General features: G+C 47.3%; 1 protein-coding gene across 1 annotated transcript in view; it reads right to left on the minus strand.

Moving 5' to 3' along the window:
* spg11 (SPG11 vesicle trafficking associated, spatacsin) overlaps positions 1–17903 on the minus strand; it is a gene marked incomplete at its 5' end in the record, with an annotated part of 19572 nt that extends 1669 nt beyond the window's left edge. Inside the window, 37 exons of the mRNA XM_087173064.1 lie at positions 3–107; positions 196–364; positions 546–665; positions 794–927; positions 1275–1409; positions 1583–1787; positions 1913–2055; positions 2360–3107; positions 3254–3468; positions 3559–3724; positions 3858–3965; positions 4494–4694; positions 4775–5053; positions 5161–5320; positions 5494–5602; positions 5969–6177; positions 6268–6430; positions 6611–6677; positions 6809–6973; positions 7558–7703; positions 8599–8705; positions 8798–9001; positions 9195–9390; positions 9471–9649; positions 9733–9860; positions 10270–10341; positions 10651–10827; positions 10934–11109; positions 11202–11357; positions 11551–11674; positions 11780–11925; positions 12523–12917; positions 13481–13618; positions 14662–14884; positions 16046–16273; positions 16403–16590; positions 17701–17903. Coding sequence (XP_087029190.1) covers positions 3–107; positions 196–364; positions 546–665; positions 794–927; positions 1275–1409; positions 1583–1787; positions 1913–2055; positions 2360–3107; positions 3254–3468; positions 3559–3724; positions 3858–3965; positions 4494–4694; positions 4775–5053; positions 5161–5320; positions 5494–5602; positions 5969–6177; positions 6268–6430; positions 6611–6677; positions 6809–6973; positions 7558–7703; positions 8599–8705; positions 8798–9001; positions 9195–9390; positions 9471–9649; positions 9733–9860; positions 10270–10341; positions 10651–10827; positions 10934–11109; positions 11202–11357; positions 11551–11674; positions 11780–11925; positions 12523–12917; positions 13481–13618; positions 14662–14884; positions 16046–16273; positions 16403–16590; positions 17701–17903 — 6787 coding nt within the window. The remainder of the gene's footprint in view (positions 1–2; positions 108–195; positions 365–545; positions 666–793; positions 928–1274; positions 1410–1582; positions 1788–1912; positions 2056–2359; positions 3108–3253; positions 3469–3558; positions 3725–3857; positions 3966–4493; positions 4695–4774; positions 5054–5160; positions 5321–5493; positions 5603–5968; positions 6178–6267; positions 6431–6610; positions 6678–6808; positions 6974–7557; positions 7704–8598; positions 8706–8797; positions 9002–9194; positions 9391–9470; positions 9650–9732; positions 9861–10269; positions 10342–10650; positions 10828–10933; positions 11110–11201; positions 11358–11550; positions 11675–11779; positions 11926–12522; positions 12918–13480; positions 13619–14661; positions 14885–16045; positions 16274–16402; positions 16591–17700) is intronic.
* Between the last annotated feature and the right edge of the window lie 939 nt (positions 17904–18842).

The raw sequence follows: 18842 nt of genomic DNA on the forward strand, positions 1-18842 counted from the left end.
ACAGAAGCAGAGGGGGAGGAGCTCAGGAACCTTGGAGAAGCTCTCGGCGGCGTCCTTCAGCAGACCCAACACCTTGACCAGCGAGCTCTTCAGGTCGGGGGTGACGACTGTTCGGAGACACGTCAGAACAACTCAGGGTCAAAAACAAGCACGTACGGAAGTGTTAGCTAGCCGTTAGCGCTCTGCTGCTCTCACCCCAGGCCTGAGACTCGATGATCTTCAGCTGAGTGCGAGCAGCCATCTCGTGGTTCTCCCCGATCTCCCTCCTCATGCTGAAACACAGCGCCACCATGTTGTGTTTCTCGCTGTCTGCGGGGAGGCAGCGTTTGATGTAATCCAGCAGAGCCGTCTTCAGACTGGAGCTCTGCAGCCGGAGGCACAGGTGAGGGTTAACATCAGGTTAATGTGGGGTCACATGGTCACATGGGTCAACGTCGTCAGACAGTGTGCATTTCTCTCCTCTGATAATTGTCCATTAACGTATGATTACTGTGTGTGTGTGTGTGTGTGTGTGTGTGTGTGTGTGTGTGTGTGTGTGACTCCACCTGCTGTCTGTCTGTGTCCATCTTCTTCCTCAGCAGCATCTCAAAGCGATGGTTCTGATGCAGCAGGTCGAAGACGTACGTCATCTCATTGTACCTGCCAATACCTGTCAGCAGACGCACCTGCACACGCGCACACACACACACACACACACACACACACACACACACACACAGTCAAATTTCAAACTGCACTTTCCTACGGACGACAACGACCTTTTTGTTCTCGTAGGTGAGTGGGCGGGGCTTACCAGCAGGCTGTAGTGCTCTCCTGGGGCGAGGTAGGTGTGGCTGAGGTGGCGGGCGGCCTGGAGCACCCTGACGATTCCCTCCATGTTACAGGTGAGACTGAAACAGTCGTGAGCCACGATCAGCAGCTCCACGACTGCAGGAAGAGGAAGTGGAAGAGGAAGTGGAAGAGGAAGAGGAAGTGGAAGATGAAGAGGATTCAGACACAGACGTTTAAAACATTAAAAACAAGTTGTATCTTTGTGAAATGTTGCTCACAAACTAAAGAGTTTTAGTTCAGTCTCATTAAAGTGGATGATGCTTTATCTAATGAGGCTGTAATTTCATAGTGTGTGTGTGTGTGTGTGTGTATGTGTGTGTGTGTGTGCGTGTGTGTGCCTGTGTGTATGTGCGTGTGTGTGTGTATGTGTGTCTGTGCGTGTGTCTGTGCGTGTGTGTGTGTCTGTGTGTGTGTGTGTGTGTGTGTGTGTGTGTGTGTCGTACTGCAGCTCAGGTCTCTCAGTGGGACGGCGTTGAGGTTTTCCAGCAGTTTGATTCCCACCAGGTTCGGGTCGTCGCACAGTTTGATCAGCTGGATCAGAGAGTCCCGCCCCTCCGCCGGCCTGAACACCTGCTTCTCTGCTGGGTTAGACGCACACACACACAGACACACACACAGCCTTCGGACCATCACTTAAGGACAGAAAAAGTCACGGAGAACATTATTACACAGTGACGTGAGTAACGTGACAATTTCAGAAATGTATTAACTGCTGTTCACAGAGACATTTCACCAGCAGCCCTGCTCTCACCAGGCTGCAGCTCCTGGGCGGAGGCCAGCAGAGCCTGGACCACGGCGGAGGACACCAGCTCGGCCACGGCGTCTGCGGTGAGACCCTGCGCCCTGATGAAGGCCTGAGCCTTCCTGAAGCGCTCGGGCTGATCCGACAGCAGCAGCATCTCCAGCACGCAGCGCGGCTCCTTCCTGCAGATCTCGCCGAAGGAGGTCTGCAGCTCCTAGGGAGGACGGAGCGACGCGGGTCAGCGGTAACCGTAGCAACATGGCTGGATTTATTCATGACAGCACAGTTTAAAAGAGACAAAGAAGAAACTTATTTCTCTACGACAACATGCGACCACACCTTGGAGAGCTGGTAGAGGCTGAGGACTTGTTTACAGTAGTTGTTGCCGTGGCGACACTGATCCACCAGTTGCTGGAGCTGGACAGCCACCTCGTCTTCGGGGAGGGGGAGCATGACGAACGACAGGCTGCTAAAAGAGGCGGCTGGAGCGAGAGACAGAAGAAAAGACAGAAAGTTCAAGTTCAGTTCTGAACTTTCTACTTCATCTCACACTGTTTAATGTCGCCTGATTAAATACTGAAACACTAAACTATGTTTCCCACAGTCAGCAGGATAATCTGGTTTCCTGTTGCTCTGCTTACTTTGTTATTTTGCTGCTTCATTGCATCTTATTGTCCTCTGTCTGTAATGTAAACCCATCCCTTCACTGGTTACACCTAATATGAACTTCTAAATAAACAGTTCTGAAACAGTCCTCCACGCAGCCTGGAGGGGGGAGGAGCTTACAGCTGGTCATGCTCCTCCTCGGCGGAGCGTCTGCAGCCTCTTCCTGCGGTTCGGGGTTCAGGTCTCCGGACGCGAGGCCTCTGCAGCGCAGCACCACCCACATGTCCCGGTGATACGTTGAGAAATAACGGCAGATACGGCCGGCTTCATGGATGCTGCCGTCATCCAGTAACTGACCGATCAGCGCGGCCAGAACGCGCCTCTCCTCTGGACTCAACCCGGAGTCGATATCCGGCTCCTGCTGCTCCTCTGAGGGACCCGGGAGTCCCTCCAGACTGAGGCACTTCTCTGAGTTCAGAGCTGATATGTTGGAGAAGGAGAACTCCTTCATCAGCATCTCGTACGTGTTCATTTCAGGTGTGACGGCGGGCGGCGGCAGGTTGAAGACGCTCTCCTTCTCCATGGCGACGGTGAGGACGTGTCGTCGGACCCGGCTCACCCACAGCGTTTTCTCCAGGCTCTCCAGTTTGTCCACGGGAGCCGGGTCGACCAGGGAGAGCCAGTGAGCGGCGAGGCCCAGCAGCAGGCAGCGCTCCTGGACGTCCAGCAGCTCCGCCTGAGCCTCTCCTCCGGCGGGGGAGGAGTCTGTGGTCCCGGCTTCAGACTGAGACAGGAAGAAGCTGGAGGCTGATTCTGGATCAGTGCCGTCCGTCTTCAGCTGCTCCTGACATTTCTTCCAGAAACTGACGCGGGTCTCCAGCCTCCTCCACTGAGTCTTGGACTTCTGGGCGTTCACTTCCTGAAGGAGCTACAGGAAACACGAGAACACACTCCGATCACTAACTGTAAAAGCAGGTGAACTAGGTCGGACAGGTGTGATGGAGGGATGGAGGAAGAATAAAAAATGAGCTCAGGCAAATTCAGGAAATGTAAAACAGGAAAGTGCATGGAGACCTGGCTCAGCAGCAGGCGGTGGACGGGGAGGCCGGCCAGCAGAGCGACCTGCCTGGCCTGGCTGTAGCGGCCTTCGGCCTGCAGAGCGTCCACAGCCGCCTGGAACTCCTCCTGCTGGACGGAGGGAGACGTGCACTGCAGCAGCCTGGGAGACAGGCTGACCTCTGACCCCTGCAGCAGCTGACTGAGCTGACTCAGCTTCCTGAAGTCTGGACCTACACACACACACACACACACACACACGTTACAACTCAATAAACAGTTCACCACATCAGTTTCCGTGGCGACGGATTCTCCGATCTCACCGCTGGATTTGAGGAGCTTGTCGACGTCGGTCAGGAGCTGCAGGAGGCGGTGGAGGTCGTACTGGGAGGAGCAGCGCTGCAGCATGGTGAGGAGCAGCACGGACGCCTGGCTCTCCACCCACTGCAGGGGGAGGCCGTCGGAGGGAACCGGACCGCCGTTCTTTAACTAGATCGGCACAAAAGAAGAAGAAGTCAGATCAGAGAGGATGAACTCTGTTTAAGTCCTGAACTCCTGGTCCTTCACCTGGGAGACTCTGGATCACCACATATCCAGATGTACCATATGTTGGTGGACTCACAGTGATGAGCGTCCTCTGGAAGTCCAGCAGCTTGGCTTTGGCCTCGGAGAAGTTCCTGTGGTCACAGCACAGCTCAAACATCCTGAGCACCAACACCAGAGGGCAGTCCTGACACACGGAGACACAAGACAGCTGCAGCACTCAATATTCAACCTTTATCATCAGATCTATTTTATCCAATAATCACCAGGTTTTCTACTTAAATCTGACACTTGAGGTTTAATTTCTCCTCAGCTGAGGGAGTCACTTAAAGGTGTTGCACAGAATCTCTTAAGGGTCTTAAGGTAAGTCATTTACAGCGATTAAAGAGTCTTTACAGGGATAAAATTCTACTGTTTCCATGGAGACGGTTTGTCTACTGGCATTAGCACTTACATGTTAGCACTTTTGGGAAACGGGTAACATTAAAGACGTGCAATGCTATCTCATCCTCTCATCCTGCTGTTGTTTTGTGCAACAATTTAACTTTAAGTAATTCCTGAAGAATAAGACTAACATAAGGAGGAAACCTTAAACACTTAAGAGAAGACTTAAGGGTGTTTTGTGGCCCCAGATGTTGACGCTGATTAATCAGTAGAAACTCAATCGGACAGTCGATCATTAAACTGGTCACTCGTCTGTTTCTCGTGTTTTTACCCTCTGGAAGAGCTCGAAGCCTCGTAGGAGGGGCCTGATGCGGCCCCGCCCCAGCAGCGTCCTCCAGATGATTGACAGGTCGTGCAGCGTCCAGTCGTGGTGCTGGGGGGCTACCACCAGGTGGGAGGTGGCTTCCCCCGCTGTGACGTCATCGACGGAGGTCAACACCCACACACACAGGGAGGGCAGCAGCTCCGCCCCCTGTCGATCAAACAGGTCTGTCAGTGGCACGAAACACATGAGCTGAATTTAAGTTTTATAAAATAAAACGGTCTGTTCACCTGTTGACAGGCGGCGAGCACAGCCAGGGTCGGGCAGCGCTGCATCAGAGATACCTGCAGCAGGTACCTGCAGGGTGCCGCCTCCTCCTGGCTCTGCAGGAGGACCTGGAACAGCTCCCTGGGGTGCTCCGGACACCCGGGGGCCGTCTCTGAGCTCAGAGCCTGCTCCTGCTCCTCGGAGCCACAGCTCCTCCTCTGACTGTACACCTGCAGGTCCTGGAACGCCAGACTCAGGTGGGCCTGGAGGGCGGGGCTGAACTGAGCCACCAGTGACCTCACCTGCAGGAAGATCCAAATATGGTCATTCACCTGACTGCGTCAACTAATCTCACAGAGCTTTGTCAGGATTTTTGTGCAGGTGTGTGTGTGTGTGTGTGTGTGTTCACCTGCTGGGGCGGGAAGTTGTGCAGTTGGACAAACAACAGGAAGTGGATGAACTGTCCGTCACTGGCGCAGTGGGCGGGGTAAACAGAGCTGAGCTTCAGACCGTGGAGCTGACAGAACTGAACAGGCAACGCCCACTCCTGAGCTGCCTCGTAGGACGACCTGATGCGCACACGCACACACACACACACACACACACACACACACACACACACACACACACACACAAACACACACAAAACCAAGAATCCAATATCAACAAAGACACACATGTTCATTTTGTTCTGCCACCAACAGTCACAGGAAGTGACGTATTACGACATCAGGGTTCGTACCTGCTGATGCCCTTCTGCTCCAGACTGTCTGTCACTGCAGCCTCCAGGTAGCCAATCAGCTCCTCCGCTGCTCCAGGCTCCGCCTCTGCCAGCTTCACTGCTTTAGATACTGAAACGAGACAAATCAATGTGTTTACCCAGAGTGTGTGTGTTGCGTTGCAGCAGAGTGTGTGTGTTGCGTTGCAGCAGAGTGTGTGTGTTGTGTTGCAGCAGAGTGTGTGTGTTGCGTTGTAGCAGAGTGTGTGTGTTGCGTTGCAGCAGAGTGTGTGTGTTGCGTTGCAGCAGAGTGTGTGTGTTGTGTTTACCCAGAGAGTGTAGATGTTGTGTTGCAGCAGAGTGTGTGTGTTGCGTCGCAGCAGAGTGTGTGTGTTGTGTTGCAGCAGTGTGTGTGTGTTGCGTTGCAGCAGACTGTGTGTGTTGCGTTGCAGCAGAGTGTGTGTGTTGTGTTGCAGCAGAGTGTGTGTGTTGTGTTTACCCAGAGAGTGTAGATGTTGTGTCGGGGCAGAGTGTGTGTTGTGGAGGTTCTGGTGCTGCAGGACGGTGTTCATGGCTCTGATGTCGACTCTCAGCTTCAGGCTACAGACTCCCAGCAGCTCGCAGAAACAAACGGCCGCAGACGCCACCGCCGGCACGTTGAAGCACTGCAGGGCCAATCTGTACACCTGCTGCCAGGTGTGCTGCACGCTGAAACACACACACACAAAAAAAGTTTTTTTCACGTGGCCCTAATCCTCTTCCGTACTGAACAGCTGTAGTTCGGTGCGTCACACTCACAGCGGCGTCACGTCACTGCAGCCACTCAGCTGCTGGACAAGGAAGGTGGCGTAGGCGAAGGATGGTCGGCCGTGACGGAGGTAGTACAGGAAGTCCAGGTTCTCCACCAGAGCGAACTTGTTGACCAGGTGAGGGCTGGAGAAATGAGGCAGCTCCGACGTCTCTGTGGAGAAACACGCCCACTGTGAAATCCCTGCAAATGCCTTAACCTTTCTCCTTAACTAAGGAAACCTTTTATGTTATTCTTCAAGTAACTCCCTCAGCTGAGGAGAAAATCAACCCTAAGTGTCAGACTTAAGTAGAAAACTTAAGGTGTTTTGTGCAGCTGGCCCCTGGAACTCACCTGTGGAGTTGAGGGAGTTTGCCACCTGCCAGCCGAACAGCCTGGACGGGTCCAGAGGGTGGAGCGACTGGAAAACACACCAGGTACAGTTACTTCCTGTGTTTTCAGCCTCACTGTGACACACGCGACCCGCTGTAACGAGCAGGACGAGTACAATGCTAACAAGCGACTACAGGTATGGTTCAGGTGTGAGCGCACCTGCAGGAGGTGGTAGACGGAGACGTCGGAGGAAGGGCTGTGTCCTCGGGGCCCGGCGGGGAACAGGGCGGCCTTCAGCTTGGAGTGGGGGGCCAGCGCCATCTTCAGGAGCTGAGGGTCGACGGTCCGCTCTGACCTTCCTGACCGTTCACCCTGAGCCACCACCTGCCAAGAGGGAGTCAATTATTCTCTCTGTTTTCCGTGAGTAACCGGGGGCGACGCAGTAAAAGCTGTGGGAGGTCTTATTGATCCAGGCTGATCAATAAATAACTTTCAATTAACTTCAAATTAACGGGTGTAGGATCAAAAACTCTCGACCGTGAAGAAATCAAAGGATCCACACGCTGATGATCACCGTCTGTGGTCGAGGTGCATTGTGGGTAATGTGAGTGCCAGGTTTTGATAAACAAGGAGACGAGTGTGAAATAAAAAAATCTATATTTCTGATGAGATCACAGCAGCTGAATTAGTCTCATAACATTCATTAAACATCAAACACTTATTTCTTCAGCTTTTCCTTTGATTTGTAATTTGATTTAAAACCTCGTTTCTATTAATCAAACGATATGATTTTCCTCCAGATCCAAAAAAATGCAGAATATTAGTAACTATAATATACTTTTATTTTGAAAACATTAATCCCCTCCAACTTTTAAGATGTGCCTGAATTAAAGATCTGAGTTTTTCCCTTTCGAGTTAATGTGGATGTCGGTCAGTGGGACAGAGGGGATCAGGGTTTGAGTGTTTACCTGGTCGATTCCTCCGGGGACGAACATGATGGCAGCCAGAGCGAGGAGACTGTGACCCTCTAACAGCAGACTGCTGAGCGACGCCTGGCTGCCTGGCAACAGCACCTGAGCGCTGGTTAGACTGGCCTGGAAGACCAGTGCCGGGTCTGGACCAGCACACAGACACACAGACAGTCAGAAAACACAAACTCCTTCTTCCAACATCTAATGAAACTGAGACGAAGTGAATTAAACTTAAAAAGACAAAGTAAAAAAACGAACTAAATCAACTTAACCAAATGAAATTTAGGTTAAAAAAAATCCTTGAACTAAGGCTGCAATTAAATATTATTTTCATTATCAATGAATCTTTTAATTCCTTTTTCAAATCCTCAATTTATGATTTAAAACAAAATAATGAGGAGACGTCATCAGACCATCAGAGATATTCAGTTCACATTTGAGGAACCAGTTTAGTTTAGCTGTAGTTTATGTTTAGCTGAGTTTAGTTGAGTTTAGCTGTAGTTTAGTTTAGTTTAGCTGAGTTTAGTTTAGCTGTAGTTTAGTTTAGTTTAGCTGTAGTTTAGCTGTAGTTTAGTTTAGTTGACTTTAGCTGTAGTTTAGCTGTAGTTTAGTTTAGCTGAGTTTAGTTGAGTTTAGCTGTAGTTTAGTTTAGTTTAGCTGAGTTTAGTTTAGCTGTAGTTTAGTTTAGTTTAGCTGTAGTTTAGCTGTAGTTTAGTTTAGTTTAGCTGAGTTTAGTTTAGTTTAGTTGAGTTTAGTTGTAGTTTAGCTGTAGTTTAGTTTAGTTTAGTTTACTTTAGCTGTAGTTGAGTTTAGTTGAGTTCAGCTTAGCTGTAGTTTAGCTGTAGTTTAGTTTAGTTTAGTTTAGCTGTAGTTTAGTTTAGTTGAGTTTAGTTTAGTTGTAGTTTAGCTGTAGTTTAGTTTAGTTTAGTTTAGTTTGGTTTAGTTGTAGTTTAGCTGTAGTTTAGTTTAGTTTAGTTGTAGTTTAGCTGTAGTTTAGTTTAGCCGACTGCAGGAGCTGATGCTGCGGCCGTCAGGTACCTGACAGGTCTCTGGTGATCTCCTGAATCTTCACCAGCATCTCAAACCAGGGCTGACTCTCTGACAGGCTCTGATTGGTCAGGAGGGGGCAGTTCCTGGGCGTCAGTCTGTGGTGAAGAGACGCAGCTAATTAACTTACTGACTGACAATTTACAAACAAACTGAGAAGCTGTAACTGGAATATATACCACGCACACACCTGTAGTGCTCCAGGTAGGTGTAGAGCAGGTACTGGAGGCCGTGCTCCAGACAGAAGGTGATGAAGAGGCCGTGGAGGTCGAGGCCGAGGGAGGAGCGGTACTGAGGGACGGGAGGAGCTGAAGCCATCACCCCTCCGCCCTGAGCCAGCCTCCACAGCAGCTGCTCCAGGTCTGCCAGCTCCTCGGGGATGAACAGGCCTCTCCTGGAGGGAGATACAGACACAGACCCAGAGGAGGGAAACAGGAAGTACGTCAGGCTTCCACCCAGATCATCACCTCTTATTTAAAGTTCTTAAAAACCAGGAATCTTTGTTTGTCGAGGCTCCAAACAGCAAGAAGAGGCAGCTCACAAACTTCACTTTCAAACCCCAGAACAGTGACGTCCAGCTGCCGTACCTGGCCAGCAGGTCCAGGATCTTCTCCCTCATGTAGGAGCTGCAGAGCGTGTTGCTGTTGACCACCTCTGGGGCTAACTCCGGCCACAGGGAGGCGTCGCTGGTCTCCTGGTTCTGGATCCAGCTGACCACCCGGCGCTGGTCGTGGAGGGCGGTCAGGTAACGCCACAACACCGCAGAGTCACAGGAGCTCAGCTCTAACCAGGAGAACAGAGAGGTTTTAAAATCACGGTGGGACCCTCGTCCCGTTCTGGTTTCGGAGGTGTGGTTTTTCTACCTGAGTGCTGCAGTCTAGACAGGAGGACGGCGGTCTGGCAGTTCTGGTCCCAGTTCCTCACCCAGTCCAATCTGAGGTTCCTCCAGAGCCCCCCCTCCTGGTCAGACCTCCTCTGTCCCACCAGCTCCTCTAGCACCTCCTCACCAGCTCCCGTCTCCCTGTGAGACATCTGAACGAGCCTGGACAGAAGAAGTGGAGGGGGGGGTCATTTCCACCAGGAGCACAAAGACTCACATGTTCATACAGGTGTCAGCGTCTTTACCTGTGCGCTGTGGGACTTCCTGGGCGGCGGGACGCAGGCAGCGATCCCAGCCTCTCCATCTCCCTTATGAAGGCCACACTCTGCATCTCCTCCTCGGGGAAATAACTCCGCCTCGACAGCTCCTCCACCTGGACAAGCAGCCAATCAGAGACAGCCCATAAAGACTAGTTAAGATAAAGGGCAGAGCGCCGCTGCCAGGTGAGCTTCACTGGGGAGTGTCGAGTTTATCAACTGGAACAAATGCTCAGAAAAATGTGAAGTTCTCCGCTGGAGGAGATGCACACTCCTGGACTCCAAATCCCATGATGCCACTGTGGTCTTTGGCTTTCTTTTCAAGTTAAGAGTTTTTGATCCAATGCACCAGACGCTTTTAGCTGCGCAAGAACTTACAAACTGAAACTCACTGAAAAAGCAAATTAGAGATGTTCTGGAGACGTGTCAGAGACATTACTTTAATAAATACTGCTTTAAAGACAGACGCCTTCAGGCAGGAAGAAGATCGTAGCGGTTATTTTCACTGTAAGACGCCAAACTCACCACAAACTCCCTGAGGTCCTTGTCATCGGTGTAAAGACTGAAACTGTGCAGCTGCTTCTTCACACTGAAACCCTGAAAACAGACAAACAACTACAGTTTCCTCTTTGACCAAAAACAACAAAAGGCTGCTGTTAATTTGACTTTAATTAGCTTTTAATCAGCTGTTTTAGCTAAAGTTATTATTCTATCATGTATACTGTTTGTTGAGGGAACGCCTCAGGGGAGGTAAACAGGAAGCAGAATGTTCCAGATTACTCAGCTGAACTTAGAAACCTCAACATGTTAGCATACCAGCGTTAGCCTTTAGATGTGCATGTGTGATATTAAAGGATAAAGGGAGTTTTGATTGGTGGATTGCTCCCTGCAGTGACGAGCTCTGACCATGTTGGTGAGCAGGGTGCTGGCGGTCTGCAGGTCTCGCTGCTGCAGGCGGGAGAACACCTGCCGCAGACCCTCCATCCTCAGAGCCGACAGACGCTGCTCCGGGCGGCTCCGCCTCCTCAGGACGGCCTGAGCTCTGGGGATCTGATTGGTCAGGATGGATTGGCGGACCACTTCCTGTAACACACACACACACACACAGACACACACACACAGTTGGGAAACATGAGGGGACACAAATTAGCATTTTCCTGTGAGTGATGCGACTGAGTGTGAGTGTCACCTCGGTGGGCAGCTGCTCCCACTCGTCCTCCTGCGCCTCCTCCTGAGCAGGAGCAGCAGAGTCGATGCTGGAGGTGTCGCCCCCTGCAGGCCAGGGAAACCTCTTCATGTAGCTCCTCAGTTCGGTGATGTACCGATCCAGAACGTCCACGCAGCTCCGCACGCCTGCATCCTCATCTGCAGACACAACAGACCACGGCTTCAAACTGGGCCGACTACAGCTGAGGACTGAGGCGTGTGTGTGTGTGTGTGTGTGTGTGTTGTCGTACTGCGTGCGTTGGTCAGCACAGAGCGGATCTGTGTGTTGACGAAGTTCATGGTGATGTTGAGCAGCTGCTCTGAGAACTGTCGGCTCTGAGCTTCACTGTTCGAGTCTCTGACGGCTGAACACAGCAGGTCCAACGCTGGACACAGCTCCTGGACACCTGCACACACACACACACACACACACACACACACACACACACACACACACACACACACACACACACAATTAACAATTAAAGCTGCTATCTCTACAATTTGCATGTGAATGTGTGAACGAATACAACGCAAGCTTTTAAAAAGGAAGAAAATCTCTTAAATAATTGTGATGTAGAAACGACAGAGTGTCCGTACTGTCTGTGAGAGTGGAGGCTGCCGGCTGATCGGCAGCACTGAACCCTGTCGACGGGTTCAGGACGTTTTCTTTGCTCTTCAGGTAGAAATCCACCGTGTCCAGCTGCCGGTTCTTCAGTCCGGCCTGAAACGACACAAACCAGCTTTAAAAGGCGTCGTACGTGACGATAAACAGCGCTACGTGGCGCTGCAGCGGCGGAGCAGATGCGACGACGTGTCGTTCTCCCACCTGCAGGGCGTGGATGGGGATGGAGCAGCGCCCCCAGCTGTTCAGGTGACACACTGCGTCCACTGTCGCCGCGCTGCCGAACAACATCAAGCTGCTGAGCAAGTCCTGCTGGGAAACCGAGAACAAGACCTGGAACACACCGGCCTCTGGACGGACAGACAGACACAGTTCATGGTTCACTGATGTTTTGCGTGTGATGATAGAAGTCGATGCCTTTTCTTGTTTTGGTGAATTGATTAAAAAACGAATTGCGTCTCTACTGTTTGTTTACTTCAGTTGTTTCTTACATTTCTGCACAGTGTAAAATAATCAGTAAAGCTTGATTCCTGTGCAGCGGAGAGACAATTATCTTTTGTTTTGTTCCTTTCTTTCATGCCGGCCCAATATTTGAGTCTGATTGTGGAAGTCTGGGTCGTTAAAGGATCATTCTGATCCAAGAGTCATTGATGAAGAGTCCAGCAGGGAGACAGAGACATGAGCAGTCACATGATCCAATTAGTTGTAAACAAACCACCAGTTGGAACTAATTATATGGAAGAGAAAACAAAGTTAAAATCAACTTCCTGTCTCCACTCTGACCTGTGACCCCTGAGGTGCTGCACACACAGTATTTCTACACAATGAGGAATTACAACCAAACATTTCAGATGCATCCACGTTCAGTTTCACCTTTACATAATGAGGGAAACGTGTTTGTTTACAAAGTGTTAACAAACTGTGAAAGAATATTAGTTCTGACTTACTCTTCAGCAGCAGCCTGTGCTGCCTCTCTCCACAGCGCTGAACCGGAGCCGCCGCGCCCTCCGCCTGGTGGTAGCTCACGCTCCCGGACTCCAAATCCCACGACGCCACTGTGGTCTGTTCGTTGCCAGGGGAGACGAAGTTCAGGAGGGCAGAGAACTCGGAGACCGTGAGCAGAGATGGAACGGACGACTCGGGGACGGAGAAAGTGACAGTCGCCCCGCCGCAAGGGACTCTGCTGTGGGCCGAGGACGGAGCCTGGTGGGACTCCAGGTGGGGGAGGGAGGAGAACCAGGATGTCCTGGCACGCTGTGAGGAGGAGGAGGAGCAGGAGGTGGAGGAGCCTGGAGTCTGCTGGGCTCTGCTGTACATGGAGGCCAGACGAGCTTCCCATGAGCTAGAGGTGAAGTTAGAGGAGAGAGTTCAGGATTAAAGGTCAGAGGTCATTGAAGAAAAGTTCAGAACTAATTCATTCAAACAACTAATTTTGATGAATCTGGGTTCTTACAGAAGAGTCTGAAAGGTAAAATGAATTGGTTCGTTCATGAACTAGAGCGCTCCATGTCAGACTGTCATTCTCTCTGTGTTTGTTTTATTCCCTCATCAGCATTCTTGCTAAAATCCAGCTTGTTTACATTGTGGATTTCATCCTGATGTTCTCTAACGGCACCGTCCTCTCTACCAGCTGATCTTTGACTGACTTTTCCTCCAGCAACAACAAAATCTGCGACATGTATTCAAGGTCCCTGGAGGATCAATTTGAATAACTTTGGTGATCAGCTGACTTTTCTCCAATACCACCTGACGGTCAAAGTTATATTTATCTTAGTTATACAGTTCTCAGAGTTTCTGAGAAATAATTTATTTATATCTATTTTTATTCCTCATCTGTGAACTTAAACATCTTGTAGAGCCGGTTTTCTCTTAGTGTATAATCTATAAAAGTGAAGTCTGGTTTACCGGTCGACACTGAAGGTCGATCCGAGGGCGGCGAGGCTGCAGCCGGAGCTCGACACGCTGTCCTGGTCTCTTAGGTTCTGGGGCCGGAGGGGGGGGCGAGCAGGGGGGGCGGCACAGAGCAGGTGGTCTGGGAACATCCTGGAAGACAGAAATATCAATCTAAGTGATAATTTTTGTTTTTGTGTGATCTCACAACAGAGCGAAGTCGGTCTCTGTCTGGTGCCGAACATAATTAACTCGCAGCAGAGTCACAGTGGGCGGCGGCGGCGGCTCAGTGATCAGCTGATCTGATGAGCCTCTTCTTCCAGTTCACATCAGACCGGTGGGCCGAGATGAGTTTGGCAGAGCGGACGGACAGGCAGTCGGCCATGACTCCCTCCAATCAGGATCAAATGTGTTCAGTGGGCAGACTCCACTGTCCCCACAGGACTCGAATCCTCATTCTGACAATGTTTCCTGAGTGTTTGAGGTTTTAATTAACATGAGAAAATTTGATTAAAAAAAAAACAATAACAAAAGAAAAAGATTCACTCGTGAAGTTTATCTTCCTCCGTGACGATGTGCAAGAGCTTGAAGGAAAACTCCCCAAACCGTCTTAGATTGAATCTATTCTTGTTTTCATCTAATCCTCTCTGTTCTGCTTTCGCCACTTCAACGTTAGATAGAAACTTTTAAACAGGTTTTTATTTTGTGTATCTGCATTGTGACGTTTTGTTTCATGTGACCTGCCTGGGGACAGCGGATGTAAATTAGCATTTCTGCTACAATCCGGCATCTTCACATTGTGTATTTTGTACTGATGTTCATTAACATGTGTAAATAAATAAATATAGAGGTAAATATGAATCCATGTCTGTCTGGATTACAGGATACTAATTAAGATGAATTACTTTGCAAAGAAATGCAGGTTGTTATCTGCTCCTCCGCCATTTAAGTTGATAAATTCTCACAGTTTTTACCATTAGAGAAATGAAATCTTTATAAAGCAGATTTATGGGATCATTTTTGGAGCTTTTTGCTCCTTTTCTTTCATATCTGGAAACTTTTCAGCTGTGAGGATGTTGGAGGTTTACCCAGAATGCATAGGGGATGCTGATACTGTTAATGTTAGGGGTTGAGTTGTGTGTAGGTGCTGTGACCTGTTTTGATTTTGTGTCATGTGAAGGATGATGCTGCTTTACCTGAAGTAGTGGTTGAGGTCGACGCCCACAGCAGTGTGAGACTCGGTGACGGCTACAGCTGTGCTGAGATCAGCTGACACCTGGAGGTGGCAGAAGGAGGAAGATGAGGAGACGGAGGGCGAAGAAAAGGAGGAGACAACGTCGTCCTCTGCCGGTCCAGAGCTCAGGTAGACAGGGAGGTCCACGCTGGCCAGCAGCCTGCCGTCAGTGATGTCACACACAGCTGGAGGGAAGGGTTAAAGAAAAGGCTGCTGGGACATTCAGACCAGCGCTAACTCCATAATGATCATATTTCACTTCAACTGAGTCTGTCATTTTACCGAACGCTTGTGCTGTAGTTCACCAAGTTTACTTTAGTGTGCTCAAACTCCAGGCCTGTGTTTTGTGGCAGATCCAGGGTCAGTTCTCTAATATTAAATAATGAATCGTCCTTACAACATCCACTTAATTACCATATAAGTTAACATGCAGGTTTTGTTACAGCTAGTTTAGTCCTAGAGGTTAGCTGACTGCTAGCTTAGTTTAGCTCTGTTTCTATGGCTTTAGCTCAGCTTAGCATATTCAGTTTCCCATTATCAATTATTATTTTTTATCTAATTGACATAATGAACAAATGGTTAATAATCAGGCTGGTTCCAGCTTGAATAGATTACACACAGCTTTGTTTTTAAAACGCAGTACTTAATCATACAAATACAATAATTACCTGTCACCTAGCAACACTGCTAGTCCAGATTTAGATTAGATTAATTAGAAATCATAAATTAGAAAAGATTGTTTTGTTTGTACATTATTCTAGTTTTGTTAAAGCTCTTTCTGTTGGTTTAGCTTAGCTTAGTCTTAGCTTAGCCTTGTGTGATTCAGCTTGGCTTCAGTAAGGCTATTTACTTTCCTTTAGCTTCATTTAGTTAGCCTACTTACATTTAGTTAAGTGTAGTTTAATTGAGTTTAGCTAAATTAATTCATTCATTTAATTGTAGTTTTAATTAGTTAAGTTTAATTCATCTTAGTTTATATTGGTTTCATGTAGTTGAGCCTAGTTTGATTTAATCTAATATAATTAACTTCTTAGTTTAGTTCTTCGGTTTATTTTTGTTGAACTTTGTTTTATTTTCGTTTAGTTACTTTAGTTAAGCCTAGCTTCTTCAAGTTAAGTTTAGTTAAGTTTAGCTATGTTTTCATTTTACTTTAGCTTTTTAGTTTATCTCAGGTTTTTGCTTTGGTTTGCTTTTTAGCTAATTAAGCTAATTTGTTCCATTTATCTTCATTTGATGACTATTATCATTACAACTATTATCACTAGTAATAGTTTATTAGCAGTGGTGGTGGTAGTTGTAACAGAAGTAGTAGTAGTGCAGTAGTTGTATCTACTAGTGGAGGATACATATGAGTCCGGTGGAGCTGAGGGTGAACAGGGTTTCTCTGCAGACACAGTGGTGGACAGCTGTGTGTCTGTTGCTGTCAGTCAGCTGGAGGCTGCAGCAGGATAATATCTGCAGCTCCTCCTCCACCTGCTGCCACTGCAGCTGCAGCAGCCAATCAGCGTTCAGCAGCACGCAGCAGCGGCCAGCAGTGAACGACAACACACGCAGCGACTGCAGCTCACTCACACCTGGAAATAAAAGATATTTATACATTATTAATATGTATAACTGTAATTTTAAAGCATTAGATATGTGCAGTCTCAGATCACTACGACCAGACTCTGTCCTGGTGACGGAGATCTGGTTGTGGTACTCACTGTGGTCCTGCTCTCTGACGGTCTGCAGCAGCCGGTCTGCAGGACACTCAGAGACACACAGCAGAGAAACGGAGGCCGATCGTTCGGCCTCCACCTCCAGCAGCTTCAGGTCACACTGAGATCCAACGGCCAGGAGTCTGAAGCTGCCGACGCCTTGACTGTGGACGGGCACTTCCTCCCAGGAAAAACTAGAAACAGGAAGAAAACAAAACAAACAAAAAGTTGAAATTCAATATTAAAATAGTTAATTTTAAGAGTCATGTAACTAATTTAGCCGATTCTTTAACATCTTGTGGATTTTTCCATCTGCGTGGTGTAAAATTAGTCACTAGTCAAACTTTAAAATGAGAGCATCCAAATATTCAATTAAATATAAATATGTTAATACAACATTCATGGATAAAGTCTACACCTTTCTGGTCATGGATAAAATCCAATTTTACATTAGTTCTCTATTTTGAGAGTGTTTTTTACTACACTTCATATCTTTTCATTTTTTATTATTCCTTTATTTTAATTTAAAATAAATAAATAAATAAATACATAAAAACTGATAAATCAATCAATGTTAATTTATCAGATTTAGTGACTCTAAGCATTGTGCATAGTCAACGCTGGATAACCAACTGCCCAGGGGCCTGAAAACACCCACACTGGCTCCATATCATTAGAGTCTACATAAAAAAAGTCTGGTTGTGTGTTGTAACGTGTTTTATAAAATTGCTTTAATGTTTTCAGGTAATTAATTACATAAAACCTCAGGTTACAGAAATACTGTCAGGCTGTAATCAACAATTACCTTCATTATCAATACACCTGACGATTATTTTCTTTAATGATCAGCTAATTGTTCAAATAAAGTGACAGAAAACAGTAAGAAATAAACTCATTAATCACTGACGCACAAGTTCACAAATACAAATTGCAGTTTGTTTGTTTTTATCAACAGTTAGAATACAAGATGTTGCGTTTACCGCCATTAAAAAAATTGGAAAATAAGCAAATATTTACATTTCAGAATCGTTTTCAAGAAGCGAATAAATGATTAAAATTGGTGTTAATTAATTTCTGCTGATTGAGGAATTGATTGGTAGATAGAGAAGCTGTTTCTGGGAAAATAATGAGACTGATGTAGGGTGGGGGTCAAAAGGGGCCAACCAGGAAGTTAATCCAGCCATATAAACATACGTCACAAAGCGTCATATTTACCCTCAGTACATGATGTTCATGATTCTTAATTACTTTACTATTTAATTTACTTTACTAAACAAGTGTGAGCTGAACTCTGCCGGACTCACTCTCTGCAGCAGCCGTCCACCGCGGCCGGAGGAGCCTCTCTGTCCGCCGGGTCCCACACCACCAGCCGGCCCCGGCCCCGGAGACAGCCGAGCAGGGAGCCTCCGGGAGCGAGCTGAGCCTTGAGGATGTCCGCTATCTCTCCACAGTGCTGGTTCTCCGGGATCACAGCCACCGCTATGGCGTCACTCTCCCGCCGCAGATGTGTATAAGAGACAGATCATGAGACCACCAGACTACTTCGGACATTTCTTCCTGTAAACAGCAGCTCGGTCACGTGTCACGTGTCACGTGTCCTCCTGTCAGCTGACTGAAGCTGACCAATAGAAAAACGGTAGGGAAACACTAGAAACAAGTCAACTCAATCGAATGACGATGTTGGTTTACTGATCACCAACTCCAAAAGGTAAATCACATAAAAATGAAATTCATGAGAAATTGAATTGAGTTAAATAGGAATTTTAGTGTAATTTTTTAGTGTTATTTTCATATTTATGTTTTTATAAGTTTTATAAGTCTTTTCTTTTTTGTATTTGGTTAATGTGATTATCGGACTCTGTGCTGTTGTCCATAATAATGCTGTTACAGCATTAAAATAAAATAAATAAAAACCCTCAAAGTTGTGAAAACTGAATTTTTTAACAAAACTGATTTAATTTTATTTTGTAAATGTATTCTTTCATTTATTTACTTGTATTGTTTTGCATGATTCTGCATTTTTACAGGGTAAATGCAATTGCTGAATATAATGTTTTTATTTTCCATTGGTAACAATTTACAGAATACAACAACACCAGTAACATAAAACAAACTAAATAAAACAGTTAAAAAATCTAGATGAATAAGACCATATTTGCTAATAAATAAGACAAAAATAAATAAAACATTAAAAAAATAACATAACATTTTCAAATAGCTATGTTCTTTTTATTTTGAGCTGCTATGGAGCAACATGTGAGGCTACATGGGAAAGTGGTCTCACACTTTGACACCACTGTATATAAACTAACCCGATACTGAGAGGTGTTCCTAATATTTTGTCCATCCCATTTATTGGAATCAGATTTGACAAAATTAGGCTCAAAATCATTTTGAGCTTATAAAGTAATGTTTATAAATAATTCCAATATTTGTAGTTGTAAAT

The sequence above is a fragment of the Seriola lalandi genome, unplaced genomic scaffold, assembly GCF_002814215.2.
Source record: "Seriola lalandi dorsalis isolate HSWRI2012SDOR001 ecotype SW California unplaced genomic scaffold, Sedor1 jcf7180002054034, whole genome shotgun sequence".
Taxonomy (NCBI): Eukaryota; Metazoa; Chordata; class Actinopteri; order Carangiformes; family Carangidae; genus Seriola; species Seriola lalandi.